This window comes from Vidua chalybeata, chromosome 2 (assembly GCF_026979565.1).
Source record: "Vidua chalybeata isolate OUT-0048 chromosome 2, bVidCha1 merged haplotype, whole genome shotgun sequence".
Taxonomy (NCBI): Eukaryota; Metazoa; Chordata; class Aves; order Passeriformes; family Viduidae; genus Vidua; species Vidua chalybeata.
In genome coordinates this window covers 4,368,492-4,386,299 of record NC_071531.1, presented here as the reverse complement: position 1 = coordinate 4,386,299, position 17,808 = coordinate 4,368,492, and the positions used below count along the sequence as shown (strand labels likewise).

At 46.1% G+C, this 17,808-nt stretch overlaps 1 protein-coding gene across 1 annotated transcript in view; it reads right to left on the bottom strand.

Moving 5' to 3' along the window:
- BACE2 (beta-secretase 2) overlaps positions 1-15,159 on the bottom strand; it is a 50,510-nt gene extending 35,351 nt beyond the window's left edge. Inside the window, exon 1 of the mRNA XM_053936665.1 lies at positions 14,782-15,159. Within this exon, the coding sequence (XP_053792640.1) occupies positions 14,782-15,096 (315 nt within the window). The 5' untranslated portion in view covers positions 15,097-15,159. The remainder of the gene's footprint in view (positions 1-14,781) is intronic.
- Between the last annotated feature and the right edge of the window lie 2,649 nt (positions 15,160-17,808).

The following is a 17,808-nucleotide window of genomic DNA, read 5'->3' as shown; positions in this document are numbered from 1 at the left end:
AAAGCACTGGGTTTTAAGGAAAATCTGGACTAATTACAGAGTAACAACAATAATCTAGAGGTGTAGAGAAAAATCACCTGTAAATAAGCGTTGACAGGCTTTAAATGGCTTGAGAAGATGAAGGAAATTTGTGACAGTCTTTTAACAGATGTAGGGGTGCCACAGAGACCCCCAGGGAGCCAAACCTTCAGAAGGGAGCCAAACCTGCATGGAAATCAAGAGGTGCCTTCATCAGCCTTCCCCAGGCTAGGCACCAACCCTTAAGCACAAGTAGAGTTAGTGCTCACTGAGAGCCGCAGAAATCCTCCCAAATCTGAGTGAGGAAAATCTGTACATTTGCTGTACTTATACCACACACGTTCTTGAATGGAAAGATAATGAGTGCCTAGACAAATGGAGGATTAACAAAACCCCCACAAACACTCTGAAATTCAAGAACAAGTGCATGATACATCAGCTATTTGCAGCTATTTGCGCCTAAGTGCACACAAAGCTCTTGTTAAATCCAAAAGCCTGTTTCCACCTGTTAGTAGGTGTAAAGGAACGAAATTAATCAATTTCTAGGTAATTACAGCACAGCACTGACGAGACAGGGAGGCTGTAAGCCAAATGCCACTGGAAGCAGCTCTCACATTTAACTGCAAGCCTCGAGAGGAATCCCAGTGCCCACGCAGCCTTGGTTTAGAGACAGGCTAAGTCTAAGCCCTGTGTTCTAAATTAGCAAGAGTCTCATCCAGAGCTCACCCCTCCCTCCCTGGAGAACAGGGTGACTTAAGGTGCTGGAGACACGGCTATTAATTCAATAATTCCATAGCTAAAAAGAGCTTAACTCTTGGGGATGTGTTGTGAGTGGCATCACCCATTTCACAGGCTCCTTCTCAGCATAAAACTCCTTCTCACTTGGAAACCAGAGAGTGTCACCACCCCAGGGCAGACCTGCTGGGCACTGTCCAGCAGGATTTTGAGCTCTTCGGGACATCAGATGGAGCTAAGGATGCTGTAGGAGGACCTGAGGAGGGGGAGAGCTTCCACAGTAAACAGGGCACTGTCTGAGGTGAAATGTCTGCTGTGGCTGTTCTGCTCACCAGCACTACTTAGGGCATGATCTTTCTAAAAAGTATAATCATGTCAAAGAATTTTAGAGGTTGGGCTTTTTTAAGGGAGTCACAAAGAAAAAAAAAAAAAGAGAAATCATGCTACTACCTTACCTTTCAGAATACAATATTAAGGAGAGCTTTTTGCCTTTTTTTTTTTTTTATTTCTTGGGTTAAGGAAATGAAATCAGTAAGCCTACATTAATGTATTATACCCAGTGAATGATTACAGTTAGAAGCTGCATTCAGTTCAGAATTTCAATTTTCCGAGGCTTTTGCTCTCCAAAATTAGCTTCCAATTTATTTTGTCAGGTCATTCTTTTCTTCTATTGCTCATTAGACTCAGTGAAACTGCTGTCAAAAAAAAAAAAAAAAAAAAAAAAAAAAAGGCATTTTTAACTCTTTTTCTCTACCTAGCGTCAGAAGTCCTATCATAAAAAAAAAAGAAGCTTGTTTTTGAAACTAAATCAACAACCCTCCAACTGCAATTATACCAAAACAGTTTTACACATATGTACAGAGCCAAGCCATGCTAGGCAAACTCAAGAAGGCTTGAAGTGACTAATCTTAAAACCTTCCTCACCCTCTAGGTGAGTCACTGCCCATGTTTACTGTGCCATCTGGAAATAACAAAATTCATCAGGGGAATGAAGCCCATTCCTAATATTCTTGAGCTTAGGCTAGAAGGCATCCCTAGCCTCATGAGCACTGCTATTTTTTTGTAATCTCCCTTCTGCCAAAGACACCACAGCCCCCTTGCCCTTCAGCAGCAGGCAGAAACCCTGCAGCAGAGGTTCAGTCCCACTCCTCTATTCCTACTTTCTTTCAAAGGTCTCCCTCATACCAAACATTTGAACTTCAAGCTCAATTTTAAATAAGATCCTGGCTTTCAAATTGCATTGGAGATGTGAAACCAAGCCAAAGCCGCTCCTTCAACACTTAAGAAGGTTTTTTTTTTGGTTGGTTTTGTTTTTTAGAGATGCTCTTTACAAGAACATAGGGAATGGCTTCAAACTGAAAGAGAGTAGGGTTAGATGGGATATTAGGGAAAACTTCCCTGTGAGGGTGGTGAGGCCCTGGCACGGGTTGCCCAGAGAAGTTTTGGATGCCCCTGGATCCTTGGAAGTGTCCAAGGCCAGGCTGGATGGGGCTTGGAGCAGCCTGGGACAGTGGAAGGTGTCCGTGCCATGTCAGGGGGTTGAAGCAAGATGATCTTGAAGTTCTCTTCTGACCCAAGCCATTTAATAATTCTTTGATTTGAAGGTAGTGAGTAACACTGAAAAAAGGCTACAGTTTGGAGCCAAATAGAAAGAAAATGAGACTTGCAGGACAGCAGTGAGAAAAATCAGATTTTTCAGAAGGCTGCATGCCAGGCCTGATCTCTTACCTCTCCTCTCCCCTTCACCTCGCTCTTGTAGTGACACGATTCTTTTCAGGTTTTTTTTTTTCCCTCCTCTGTCAAGATGTTAGTTTTGGAGATGAGTGTTTGTTAGCAAAGGTTTTTCAAAGCCTGGAGAGCTGTGAGGAGGAGAGGTGAAAGCAGGACACCCCTGACTCATCAAGTCTATCTGTTCTCCCTGGAACGAGCTCTTCCCAGCAGCACTTCCATACCCACTCTGTGGGGCAGCACTCATTAGAGCATCCTCCTAGCTGCACTTACTGCCTGCTTTCAGGAATTCCTCCTCATGTTTTTTTGGTGCTTCTCTTCAAGGACACTGAATGCTTAGAGATATTTTCCACCCTGTTCTCCTAAAACGCTGTAACAAACCCAAAGTGCAGAAGTTTTCCCTGGTGTTTCTCTATCTGCTCACCACAACAGCGAAGCAACCAACCTTCCCAAAACATGGAAGTCAATGGGTATGATGCCATGGGAACACCCAGCTTGCTGCTTAAGACAAGTTCAGGGCTCTGAAAGCAGCCTGTCCCTCCTGGAGGCCAGGAAAGTACAGACATTCACCCAGTGAGATCCCTGGACTGGCCAGGAATGTTGGGTATGGAGAGGTAAATAAACAAGCACACACCTTGGAAAGCCAGCTATGGACTCCCTGTACTTCAAGGCATGACCTCTGCTATAAAAATGCCAGGACTTGTTCTTCAGGCCTGGTTTGCAGCACTGCCAGGTTTTATTTAACACGAGATCTGGTTGTGTCAGCCTGAGGAGCTGGAGAGGCTGATCCCACCCTCTTAGCTACCTTCAACCATCTCTTCCTCACCTGTCATAGCAGCTCCCACCTCTTTCCTCCCTTTCTGCCCAGAAACAGCCACCATCCCACACTTTCACACACTTGCTGGGCTGGTAGGATGGTAAAGGGACATGACTGGATCTGACAGTGCAGGCAAAGGAAGGGAAGGAGGGAAAGACCAAGATAAAACCCACAAGTTCATCAATGTCAGGCACAAAGACTGGAATTTGGTTATTCTGATCGTGTTTCCTGTTAGGAAAGTTGTGCCACACCTCTGGGGACAAGGTGTAGGGCCAGGCAGCTTCCCAGTGCTCTGTGCCATCCTTGGTGGCCACAGGAATGTGCACAGGGAGTCCCAGGTCTCAGAGCACAAACAAGGTGATGCAACTCCAGTGGTTTTATTTCCCTGGCAATTAATAAAGGGAATACAACAGACGGAAGGCTTTTGCTCCCCATTGCACCTGACCTATTTAGGATATTGCCAAGCAGAGTTTGATTGTCATCATGGGTGTTCCTTGGAATTATACAAGGGAGTTAAAAGGCAGAAATCAGCTTTATGATTATGATTTAGCAGGAAGGACTATTTGATTGGGGAAAAAAAAGAAAAAAAAAAAAGGAAAGAAAAAGCTGTTAACCAATGATATGTTTGATTAATTAAAAATAAGAATCATGCTTTTTATTCATATTTTTTCTAATGATTTACTTAAAAATTTGGCAGGACAATTTAAAAGGCCGTTTTGATTCTCAAGTGAAGTAAGATATGCTTTTAAAAAAAATTCTCTTTTTTGAAAGCAGCACTGTTCCTCCCCTGCTATTGGTGTAGTTTATTTCTCTCTCTCCTTCTCAAACATTCATACTTTACTCTTTCCCCTGGCTAATGCTGGAGAGGCAGCAGCTCTGGGAAATGAACCAGCTTCGCCCGTGGCTCATACATCATTACAATTGTTAACCAAGTTCCACTATAAAAATCTTGATTACACAGGAGAACACAGAGGCATGCAGGAACACAGCTTCATTTCCAGATACCAGATTGAGTTTGTAGGGCAGGAAGTTAAAAGACTTTGTTATGCTCTCGGGTTGATAAAGTCTGCCCGGACACGCCATAACAGCAGCTCTCTACAACCCATTCCTCCACACAGCAACAATTCCAGTGTCGGAATGAACTTCCTTCTACTCTGGCCAGGGGTTACATCCCACTGTGTGATTGATGGATGTGTGATGGGAGCTGGAATTGGATGGTCTTGAGGATCCTTTTCAACCCAAACCATTCTATTCACACCACTGGAGCTGATGGTGCTCAGGGCACTGGAGTTGTGGAATTTTGCCCACTGGCAACAGCAAGTGCTGTTGTGCACAACTGCCATGGAGAAAAGCTCCCAAACCTGGACAAAAAGCTGCAGCAAGTACCACTGGCATCTGGTCACTTGCCAATGACCAAAGGTCATTCAAGGTAAACCTGAAGGCTCAGCAGAGTGCAAACGAAAGTTAATTTTCGCTGGAACATGTAGCACACACCAGCGTTCATAACCACAGCTCCTGAGAAAATTTGTGAACTTTCCCCACCCCCCACATGGTTCATCTCAGTGGTTCTAATGCAAAAACCTGGCACTTTGGTTCGTGTGAAATGTTTGTGTTATTCCCTGAAGGACTTTGCTTCTGAAAAGTAATGAGAAGATTATTCTCTGACAGTTAAGCTGCAGCACTGTGACTGCATCAGATGTTACATTGCTCCAGCAGCTCCCAGACTTTTGGGAAGTGTGACCACCTTTGAACTCCTCTGTCTTATTTGCAACCTGAGAGTCGTTGAGAAGAAAAATGAATGAATTAAATAAAAATCTCTTTAGTCAGAGAAAAGGTAGGAATGATGAATCATTTTCTGACACGCCTCACACTTCACTCTTTCCTGTAGCAGGCATCTACCAGGCAGCACAGTGAATAAAAGCACAGCCTTTCCAAACCACGCTTAGGCAGCACAGTAATACTGCCCTGAAGAGCTCAAGCTGCTGTAGTGTGCTCTGGTTTGAATCATAGAATCATGGAATGGTTTGGGTTGGGGAGGACGTTAAAAATCATCTAATTTCACCCCCTGCCATGGGCAGGGAACCTTCCACTAGACCATGTTTCTAAAAGCCCCATCCAATCTGGCCTTGAAAAGATGCCATAGCTGTTAATTTCTTATACTGCAGACACTGACATTCAAGGTTTCTGTGTCAACAGAAATAATGGAATTCTGGAAGTAAAGTTTCCATTTACATAGAAAAAAAAAAAAGTGATGAAAAAAAACCTCCCTCGAGATTTCACAAAGTCACAATTTTGAAAACAGATCCAAATCCTGCAGTCAAAACAAAACACCTCAATATTTTATTTTCTATGCCAAAACTATTACTTCCAATGTCATTCTTCAAATTCTTTTTCTTCCCAAATGCCACAATAAAATGTTCAAGTTGGCACACACAGGACCCAAGCTTCCATATGATGACAAAGCAAGTAAGCCTTTTGTTCCTGTAGAAACCCCAAATCCTGATCTCTGGTGCGAAGCTTCTTATGGAAGCAAAGTAGGAAGCAGAAAGAGCCTGGGTGGTGAAAAAATTCTCACATCTGGCCTTGACCTGAGCCTGAGCACTGGGTGGGCTCCAAGGTGCTCTGCTAAGAGCCACTTTCACAGGCAGATCCACTCACAAATATCAAGGAGTTACCTGAGAGATGGCTGACAAAAGCATCCAATTATTTTTCCCTTGTCAAATGGCAGGAGCTGGCCTTTAATCCCTCCCTCAAGTGGAAAGGTGACTCTCAGTTCTTCAATTGTCATGTTTTTTCTTTAAATCAAGAAACGCCAGTTTTGGCGTTTTGGATCCCTAAGGATGGATTTTTCTCTGTATTTAGGGAGGAGAAGCTTACCAAGTGTTACTGCAGCATTAATACCTTTCCACTTTTAAAATAAGACCAGACTAGGATGTGAGACCAGCATTTTCCCTGAACACATGCAATCTAGCTTAATAGCAGTTTTTGCTAGTAAATAGGTACAAAAATAAGCCAACCATAACGCTAAATAAAATCAACTAATTTTAGTACTTGCAAGCTGAGCAAAGAGCACAAAATCTACAAGTAATTTGTTTTTCACAATATCAAATTATTAGTAAGCAGTGGTGAGGGAAAAAAGGATTGCAGAGTGCAATTACTGTCTTAACAGATTCCCTTCAAAAGGGCCTAATTATGACACATTAATTGTATTCAGTGAATTGTAATTTTCACTCGAATAAGATCTTTCTCCCCCATCTAGCTTGCTTTCCTCAAATTCCCTCCCCATGATACCCCACAGGTTTCATCTGTTAGAGAAGGATTTCTTTAAAAAAAAGCAAAATAAAAGTCTAGAACATTCATCCCCAGCTGCCCTCCCCATAAAATACTCTTAGACATAAAAAAGGCAGCGAGAGCAGTAGGAAAGACAGGTAAAATGAAGAATGAGGGAAGAACTCTGAGGGAGGAGTGAGACCAGGGGGAAAAAGGTGCTATTTTATCAGCCTTTGGCAAAAGAGGGAGCAAACATTGACTCTGGCCTGATGCTTTCTGAAGGTTCCAGAGCTGACTTTGCTATGTGGCTGCTCTCAGACGTGCATGGCCAAAAGTCCATCAGACAGCCACACCTGGGGCAAGGCTGCTGAACTGGCTGGGCCTGTGGGCAGCAACAGCTGCTCTCACCCTGAGGGGGAGAAGTTTTCAGAGCTCAGTGGTGAGGCTCTGTTCTGGTTTGAAAGCAAAACCAGTGAGATACTCCAAGTCAGAAATACAATTTATTAGGAAAAGGGAAAGAAACAAAATACATGTAATGATACAAAGGAAAAGCCACTGACAGAGTCAGAATACAACCTGACACCCCTTTGGCCAGCATGTTGGTAGCAGTCCAAATTGGAATGGCTGCAGTCCTCCTGGAGTGGCAGATGTGGTTCTGTTGGAGCAGTGATCCTGTAGAATTACAGAATCACAGAATCACAGAATAATGAGGTTGGAAGAGACCTCTAAGATCATCAAGTCCAACCTATGCCCTAACACCTCACCTAGACTACAGCACCAAGTGCCATGCCCAGTCTTTTTTTAAACACATCCAGAGATGGTCATTCGACCACCTTCCTGGGAAGACAATTCCAGTACTTTATTATTCTTCTAGTGAAAAATTTTTTCCTAATATCCAACCTGTACCTTCCCTGACGCAGCTTGAGACTGTGTCCTCTTGTTCTGTCAGGGAAGGGTGTAGTCTTCCTCTGAAGGTCCAGTGGAAAACCCCAGCTGCTCCTCTTGGGAACCAGTGGAAAGGCTGAGTCTGGTGTCCCCAAAACCCAGATTATATCCAGTTAGGAATACTTGGCTCCTCCCTCTGGGCGGAGCATCTCCAAATAGGATGTTACAGTTCTTATCAGTCACACAGTGACATTCAGTAGCCCATTATCAGCAGATGTCTCCCCGGAGGGAGAAATGGTTGTAAAAGAGATAAGGAAAACTGCCAACTTAACCGAAGATAACTACCATAGAGATGGCAAATGGAATACATCTTGCTTCTCAATCTGGGACAGGCTCTCAGGTGATGCCAGGCTGCTGCATCCCTCGCTGTGCCAAGCGGGAGCCACCGCAGCGAAACCAAAGCTGTGGGGTTGGTGCAGACCGGAGCTCTTGCAGCGCGCGTCCGGCCGCCGGTGATCTCTGACCCGGCTGGCAGCAGAGCAGCTGGAGATGGGCTGGCAACAACACCCCAAGGGATCTGTGGGGTGCACAAGGAGACCCTCTGGTCTCGGGAGCTCGACGATGCTGTGGTCGCGTGGCACAGCAACAAGGAAGGGACGGGTACAAGTGAAGCGCCAACACTGAAGATACTTATGAAATAAATAAAAAGGGCACAAATGGGGGTGCAAAACAAAACATAAAGAGGCTGCTTCAGAATATCCCAAAGTGGGGACCACAAACACACACACACACACACACACACACACACACAGAGAGAGTCTCTCACAGAATGTTCTAGAAGCCTTCTGGCCAATCACAGGCTGTTGATCTCCATGGCCACTCCCAATTGGTCCCAGAGTCCTTTGCTCATCCTTTGCTCCTCACCATAAACTGCCTTAGTTGTGGCTTCTTATTTCTTGAGGCCTGATGTTTGCTGTCTGTGGTGTGGCTGTGTGGGCAGTCTCTGGCACATCTCCTCCAGGGCAAGCTCCTACATTGACCTCCTTCAGGTGCTGCCAGTCGTGGAGGAGCTCCCCGAGCTTTTCGAGCCAAGGGAAAAGCACAGTGGGTTGCTCATGCTGAGGTTCTCCTCTCAGCTAGGCTGCTCCCAGCCCAAGTGAGCCGGGTCCTGCCAGTCCAGCTCCTTAAAACCGCGATCCAGTCACGCGGTGGGCTGTGGTGGAGGCATGAGCAGAAAGGAAATTATGATCTATCTAGTCCTGGGCTACTTTAAGTGCTTTGAAGGACACTGAGCTGATGGATACAAATTCAGGTGTAAAAGTGACCTTAGAACTTGTTCTGTGTTTGCTTCATCAGCTTGGATCTACAGAGCAAACCCAGGCTGGAAAGCAGCAAGACGAAGGACAGGCCTGTCAATAGCAGGAAAAAACACTTCCTTTTTTTAAGGCAGCTGAGAGCTGCCTCCTTTTCTTTGAAGATTTGATCTCAGGCCCTAATCTATACTGAAATAGAAGCAACAGGTTCCTTCACTTATTTACACAAGTTGTTTGTACAATTAAATCTGTATTTTACAGCCAGTAGGGAAAGGGGGAGAGAGGTCTGTCCGAGTCACACTGGAGAGGCACATGTGAGAGCCATTGTACCAGCTTCCTTTTTCAAACAGAGCTGTACTTGACAATGACCAGACAACACTTCGGTCAGACTCATTTCACTTACACTGAGTGAGGACATTTCAAAAATTATAATATGTGGAGGCAATGTAATAGCTAAGGTGTCCTCACATACTCGAAGTCATAAGTGCTCTTCAAGAAAATGAAGACCCCTGCAAGGTGTAGTAGCTTTTAAATCTGTCTTGCTACATGCAATCCCTAGAGCTCACAGTCCTCTAGTTAGAGAGGGGGGAAAAAGGGTAAAAAAAAACCCACAAGAAAAACCCAAAGAAGAAGAGAAAGATTTCTTCCTTAATAATCCAAATGAACCAAACACATGGAAATTCCACATGGGTTTTCTTTCATCCGCTGTTTCATTTTCATCTCATTTCTTCTCCAAATCCCAACTAATTTACACTTTATTCAGGCAAAACAGTTATTTGCTCTCCCTCTACTTTCCTCTTTCCAGATTTAACTGATGCTTTTTCCTTGATAAGGAATGAAATGCAAAGTGGTAAAAAATGTGAGCCTGACACCTATTTCCACCACCCCTGCTCCTCACAACAGCTCTTCTGCCCTGACCCACCAGGATCTGAATTCAGGATTGCCTCAACCAGAGACCCTGGATAATAAAGTTTCCATCACTTCTCTGAAGAGGAGAAAACTCCTTGAAAGGAACAGTTAGTGGGGCTCTAATCCCTAACTCTGGGAGAGAAGCACATCCTGAGGAATGACCACAGTGAGCCTCTTCCATTCAGTGTAATCAGCACTCACATTTTGGGTTATTTCTATAGTACAGGCTCTACTACCCCCACGCAGCCTCTTTTGCCAGGGCTAATTTTGGATGGAAGAAAGTGCTAGAATGCTAATTTTTTGGTCAACCCCAATCTGGTATGTTTGCTTGCTTGTCTTGGGTCAAAATCACATCACAGCCCACCAGCCCACAGCTGTTCACTGTATTAGTCCTGAATTACAACTGCCAGGTCCTCGTCCTTTTTATTTTGCAGGTATCCAACAACAAAAACAATCAAAATTGACTCAAATCACCATTTAAAAATGGGAATATTTTTGCATTTCAATACTATTTCCACTAGACAGATCTGGAAGGATTTTGACGCTGCCACCTCAAAACACTCCAATGCACTGTAGATCTTGTCTTTGCTTTTCAGCCTTTTGTTTTTTTCAGCTTTCATAAAGAACTCAAAAATAAACACAAAAGACTTTAGTAATTACTAAAAAAAAACAAACAAAAAAAAAAGACAGAAAGAGACACTTGAGATGGAACCTGCCTTCTGATATTTGAAGAAAGAAAGATCAAATTTTAAAACTCCTTGTATCTAGAAAGACAGTGAGCCTCTTTTCAGAAAAATTAAGAAAGCGGAGCTGAGCTTGTTAGGGAATAGTACAGCACCAAAAATCAGATTACAAGAGCAGTTGAATCCTTCCTCACTTCTTCATTCCTTTCAACGCTCAGGGAATGAGAGCTACCACCAATTAAGGAATAATGGCTGCAAGTTCAGAACTTGTTAATGTCTGTGTACATCACCTTCAAAACACGAAGCCATAAATTCTGACTCCATGACACACTAGAGGTATTTAAAACATATCCTTCTTTATCATTCCTCTCTTTAATAGCTGGAAGAAATGGAAGGGAAAATAACCTCCCACCAATTAGGTGGGAACTGAAGTTTGTGTTTTGCAGTGGGGGCTGTTAGACCCAACATCCACACTGACCTTAAAACTTGGGAGCAAGTTTATAGAAGAGGTTTTTGCTCACCCTGTGCACAGAACAAACTGCCATTAGGATAAACAGCAGATTTAAAAGCCTCTTCACGAACAGAATGAAAAGCTGAGACTGAAAGAAAGGAGCTGTGGCATTCAGAGCACAAGTTGGATCCTTCTGTGGTTAATCAGACCGGAGCTCTCAGGGGCCGAACGCCTGGCCTCTCTTCCACAGAGAGCTGCAGGAATAACATTTACCTGTTCTCCATAAAAACACAGCTTGGAAATGCAGTGGGATCAGCAGGACTACCACCACCTTGTACAAGAGACAAGAAGAAGCAGTGGTACTGTCCCTGCAAACATTTAATGCAGTCCAGATGGACTTCAAGAAAGCTGTGAAAGACATGAGGTTTTTTTAAGTGTTTGACTATTCTTTTGGTCAAAAGCTTGTAGGAGAAACAAAATTAATATGAAGAGAACTGCAGTGAAGATAGCAAAAAAATCTAAATGATCTTGGATTCAATTTCTCACAGTGCTTATAATCTCAGGGTAGGCAAAATAATAAAAGATAGAGCAAAGGAATTCCATCAGATTATTTAAAGAAATAGCTAAGAACACTGCACACAATTCATATTGGGCTCTTGCCACCTCTTATTTAAATCTGGAACTGGAAGAAGTGCACCTATACAGACAGGTATAAAGCCCATAATCCATCAGGAGTAGGACACATAATAATACATCCATGAAATAAGGGACAAATACATCACACCCTTCAATACAACAGACCATTTTCACCTTTCACATAATTCTTAAGTAGGTCTACATGTGAATGAATAAGAATTAGTGGGAGTAATAACACTTGACACCAACCTGGTAGCTGGTCTGGAGATCTGATAGGATTAGGAAGGATACTGTATCATAAAACTGGAAATGATCAGAAATACTTTGGCTGCAAACACTTTGCAAAACTGGATTGACTGCATTGAAGTTTCCTGTTTTGGAAATAAAATAAATTTTGACTTCACACAGCTGCTCTATTTTTGTACCATCAGAACAAGTGTTTCAGAACTGCCATTGTGAATCTCAGTTCTGTGCTGTGTTTATCTGCTATATGACAAATCAGAATTGGAACGAAAGCCAAAAAGTATGCCTTAAATGACCTGAAAAACGAGATTCTGTCATAGTAGCTTCCTTCCAAGAACAGGAATTAAAAAAGGAAAATTTCTAAAAATGCAGCTGAGCAGTAAAGCAAGCCCTGTAGTGCTGAAGCCTTTCACAAATGTTCATTCCCCATTCTGGCACAGCAGCTTCCAACACTTGACGCACACGCTCCCGAAGTCACTGGGCACCAACTCTACTGTAACCACGACATCAAATCTGCTTTCTCTTCTCACAGCCTGCTACTTGGTCGTGGTCCACCACTGCCCTGTGAGCATTGCCCCATTCCCTCTCTGCTCCCGTGCAGAGCAGCAGCTGTGCCATGCACCTTCCTGCTCCGAGAGCGTGGAAGCACAGCCGCGCTGCTCCGCCGCTCCTCGCTGCCAGCATCCTCCTTCCTCCTTGGCAAAATGTCAGGGCAGTGCTCCTGCTCCCTGGGCTGGCAGTCCTGGGACAGGCCTGGCTCGGGCAGGCAGCTGGGAAGCCCCAAGTTGGAGGGGAAGGAAAGCAAAGGAAGGTGTCCAAGCGTCACTCTGCAGCGCAGCTTCTGACGTGAAGCAAAGTCAGGTTGGGAGGAGCATTTAAATCAGGAAAAGATTTTCCTTTTCTACACCATCATGCACAGCCCACTCCCAACTCCAGCAACGACTTGCCCAAGGAGCTTAACACAATCCAACGCTTGGCACTATGCAGACACTTGCTTTTAGTAGCAGCATGTGAAGCATTCAAGTACCAACAGCAGCAGCTTTGTAGCTTTATACTACTCATTGCAAAGCAGAAAAACAGCAAGCACATTTGTGATCTTTAAGTCTTCTTGTTTCAGACAGGGAATGAGATAAATTCATCCTCATCAAAAGTACAGAATAAATTCTAACTGCACTCCACTGAGTCATTACACACCAAGATCTGACTTGGGAAACAGAAGCATTTATAATCTTACTTACAACCTCAGTGGGTCTACTTGTGAATAAAACCTCACATGTGCTAAACCAGTGGTAGTCTTTAAAATAATTAACTTTGCAAGAAGTCAGAACTAGTTTGAAGTAGTAAAAGCTTTGCAATCAGATTCAAAGCATGTTTTTTTAATGTGGAAAAAATAAAAATCAGAGGCAAGTCTAGCTGAAACCTTCCATCACCTGTAATAAAAGTGATACGAGCTGTTAAGCATAAGTGAAGCCTGTGGGTGTACTGAGGGCAGCACATTTATCCCTCTTAGACCTCTAGTCATATTATTAAAGGCCTGTCACATTTTTCCTTCTGCATTTCTTCCCATTTCAGAATGCCCCTAGACATGTAAGGAGATAATATACTTGATAGTCACTTTTCCTACCTGAAGTTATTTTTTTCATCTAAGATATGCTGAATTGGGTGATTAGTCCAATCAAATCTGGTGCCTCGATTCTGGCAGAAGCCAATATTGAATGTTTGAATGTTCCCTGGAGTTATGAAGCACACACCACACCACACTTACAGAACTAGTCAAATATGCATCACTCAAAACAGAGGAAAAATTATTTCATGGCCTCTGTGGCTACTGGGCCACATCTTGATATGTCAGACCTAGTTATGGGTTTTAATTTTTTAAAAAATCTCTATTTATTGATCATAAAACAACGCCAGCCTTTCTCAATGTATGTATTGATCCCAGTGTGATACCTTGTGATTAGAGAGATGATGTGGCCAATCCTCTTACATTCGAGAGGCAAAAAAAGAAAGAGCTCACAGACATCCAAAAATGCAATGACGGCTGAATGCTCCCCATTGGCTGCGCATTCCGGCATTCATTGGCTTTTTTATTACGTAGGGGAGTTAAGCAGAAGAATAAAGAGATTTTTTTTTTTTTTTTTTTTTTTTTTTTTTTTTTTTTATGTGTCTACACTGGGAACCTCAGGACCTAAACTCCTGAAGCAAACACAAAGTTCTGAAGGAAAGCCCCGAGGGCTCTCAGGAAATTAATCCCCGCTCAGCTGACTAGTCATCCCACCAGCAGCCCAGCACCGCTCCTCCTGGGATCTCATGACACAGATGAAAGAGCAACTACACGGCAAAAAAAAAAAAAAAAAAAAAAAAAAAAAAAAAAAAAAAAAAAAAAAAAAAAAAACAAAAAAAAAAAAAAACAACTCGAAACAAACTTCAGCCACACTGGTGGAGGCAGAGAGGGAAGATTCAAGGCAACACGGTTTATCTGAAAACAATATTCAGAACACACACACGTTCTTTGCCCCGTTAATGAGCAACACATGGATTCCCGGCAGAAGGGGCTGGTTGTGCCCAGCCGTCACTTAGTTTAGCAGGAAGATGCCGAGTGATTCTCCAGGGAGCACCGGGAAGATCTAGCAAAGCACCCAATCACGATGCAGAGCAGCTTAAAAAAGCAAAGAATAACAAAAAAAGCACCCTCTGTCTCTAAAACACGGTCAGTTCGACTGGCAGAGCAACTCGCTTCGGATCCAAACGCCGAGACACAGCCTAAAAGAAATCCTGGGGACCAGATCCGCAGATTTCCCGAGCAAGGGCAGGACAGGGCAGCCGGGGATGCTTCTCTCCTTTCTCTCCTCCCTGCGGGTTCGCGGAAAGTCTCTGCTGCTGCCGCCGCTCCCCCGCGCCAGGCACCGGCTCCGTCTCCCGGGAAGGGAGGGGGAGAAAGGGGAAGGGAGGAGGCGCCAGCGCCGAGCACCGGGACAAAGTTGCGTTGGAGCCGGGGGGGGCGGCCGAGTCGCTCCCACCCAGGAGAAGTTTGGCCCCCTCCTCTCCATCCCTCCCAGCGCCCCCAGCCCGCAGCCCCCGGCCCGCTCCTACCGCCTGCGGCGGGGTCCCGATCAGCATCTCCAGGTAGTAGCCGCGGCCGGAGTCTCCCTGGAGGTTCTCCACCATGGCTAAAAAGTTGAGGGTGCCGCCGGGATCCGAGGCCAAGGCCAAGCCGTCCGCAGCCCCGGGGGCATCCTGCTGCCGGCTGCCGCTCGCCGGCCGCAGCACCACCGGGGCGGGCGGCGACCCGGCGGGGGCGGCGGGGTGGGACACGCGGAGCGGGAGGGAGAAGAGCGCCCGGCAGAGCCCCGCGGTGCCGGCCAGGAGGAGCAGCAGCAATCCGGGAGCCGCCGGCGGCGTCCCCATCCCGGCGGCAGCGCCGGGGCCGGGAGTCGCTTCCCAAGTGCGGCGGCTCCGGCCCGAGGCAGCGGCCGCCTGGCTGCCAGACTGGAGCAGCCGGCGGGGGGGGAGGAGGAGGAGGAGGAGGAGGAGGAGGAGGAAGAAGAAGGGAGCGGCTTACCCACGCCCCGGCTCCATCTCCCCCTCCCCCGAAGCGAGCTCCTCCTCGCGTTTCTCCCGCACGGCCCGCGGGCAGCCGGAGCGCTCGGAGCTCCGGGGGCCGTGCGGGGAAAGTTGCTCCGACCCAGCGCCCACGGGAGAAACTTCCCGGCTCGGCTCGGCCCTGCCCGCAGCCCCGCTAACGGGGCGTGACGGCACGGCGGGGAGAAAAGTTTCCGAAAGCCCTAAAGGGAGAGCGGCGGAGCGGGACCCGCGGCTCCGCTCCCCTCCCGGTGCGGTGCGAGGGTGACCGGGGCTCCGGGCTCCGGCAGCCTCCGTGGGGAGCCGCTCCCATCGCGACCCCGCGGGAGCGGAGGCTGTGGTCGGGCAGGAGGAGAAGGAGGTGGGGATGCGGGGTCACTCGGGGATGCGGGAGCGTGTCCCCGTGTGCCGGTTCACACGGTGGCGGCTGGTGTGAGGAGCGGGCGTGTGTGTGTGTGTGTGTGTGTGTGCGTGTGGAAATTCAGCTGCTGCACCGGCAAGAGCGAGGCACGCAAGGCGTCTGCTTGAGAGAGCATGCGAGGCTTTAAATGTCTTCATCATGCACGGAATTAATACCGGCAGTCAAGTGCGGCCTTTTGAAAAATGGGAACGCTTAGGGTGGAATTAGTCTCGACATCTCTGGAGTAATGACAGTGCCTGATGGATGGTTGGACGGAGCGGATAGTCCAAAAACCTTGAAATGTAACACTGGGCAAGTCTAAGCAGAGTCACTCTGTGGTTGTTTCTGGCCCTTCCCCCAGTCCTCGGTTGTAGATAAAGTTGAAAAATAGCCAGCTGAAGTCATGTGTACTCTCGGTGTCCCCTGATCAGTTTGCTGTCTTAGGCAACCACCTGGTCTCTCCCTGTGTGTAAATCTGTGCAGAACTGTGTGGACTGAGATCCCTTCTCTGCCAGAGTAAACTGAAAGAGCTCCCCCCTTCCCTTCCTTGAGCTGGAGTAATCGTCCACAAGATTTCCAGGTGTTTCACAGGTATTAAATGAAGTTTTATTAAGAGGTAGACAGTGTTCATTCCCGGGAAGGCTGTTTGGGGGAAGGATACTCGGGTAAGGCTGTTAACCGTAGGCATTTGTCAGAGTTGCTTGAAGAGGATAATCCTTAAAAAGAAGGTGGGAGCCCACCTTCCCTTGCTGAAGGAAATGAGGTGTTTTCACATTTTTTTCACTGATGTTTTCATTACTCTGGCTCTGTCACCTCAAATCTGGAGCCCTCGTGCTCACTTTGTAAGGCTTCCCTTGGATCAGTTCAGTACTTCTGGTGCAGCTGGATGCTTTTCCCCCTGCATCCATGGCAGGAGGGGGATGCAGACCCCGTCCTGGCTGGTGGAGCTCTCTGCAAGAAGGAAAATGCTGCAGGGGAAGGACCTGGCTGGGGGCTGGAGGAGAGGTTATAAATGAAGCTTCCTCTCAGGAGGTTGTTATGCTTGTGGGAAACCACACACCTTGGTAAGAGGTGAAATTGTGCAAAGTTCCCCTGCTGCACAAAGCTTTCTATTTGCCTGACAAGTAGGAAGGTGAAATATTGCAGCCCTGGTCTGTCTAGTCTCACCTGCTCCAGACAGAGGGAAAATGCTGCTGTGGGCTGATGGCAGCTGAACACCTGAGGGAGTGGCAGCCAGGCTCACACAAAGAGGTTATCTCTGGGGTGCTACAGTAATGGCTTTTCCTAACGTGGCTGGGATAGTGACAGGTTGCATTGTAGGGCCTGTCTAGTCACAGCTGAAGCCAAAGGGGAATTAAAATGCTTAGGGCTCTTCATGGGTGAGCTGAAAACTGGAGAAATGCCCCCGCCCCTTTGGAAAAGGGAATGGGAAAAGTAATCAGGAGTATAATTGAACACCCCCTCAGAGTGGTAGGGATGTATTTAGAACAGTCAGCAGCTATGTGCATTTTGTTTTAATTCTTTTACAGTACAGTAAGTCTTCCCCCTTGCTGCTGTTGCTAAGATACATTACCACACTCCTGGCTAAAGCAACTCCAGCCAAAGGAGTGCATAGTTTTCAGAGCATAGAAGATATAGCATAGCCTTTAAGTGTTGAAGAGAAAACTTGTCTTTTTTTTCTTCGTGCTATTTGGTAAAAGTTCTTCTTGTCCCGTTTCCCACAGCCCTGGATCAGTCTCACAGTAAATGCTCACCAGGCAGCTTCTGTGTATGAGGTGCTGTGTGTGAGATGCTGTGTGTGAAACCTTCCTGCCCTCCCATGGCATCATCCCAGCAGGGCTGGTGTGCAGCCTGCCATGGGGTTTCTGCCTTGCCTCCCCTGCTCCTTTATTTATTTAAGTATCTGAGAAGGATTAGGCTGGGCCACGTACAGGTGAGAAGTTCCAGTGCATTTCTGAACACGGGCAGGAATGTGCCTTAAAAGTGCAATGTGAACAGCTGCTTGGGAAAGGAGATATAAAAAAAGTCCTCCCAGAGAGCCAAATGTGACTACATCCAAGATGTTCCTCAGAGGGGAAGTCATCTGTATGCAATGAATGCCACAGTCAACATGCATGTTTTGGGTTTTTTATGTATCA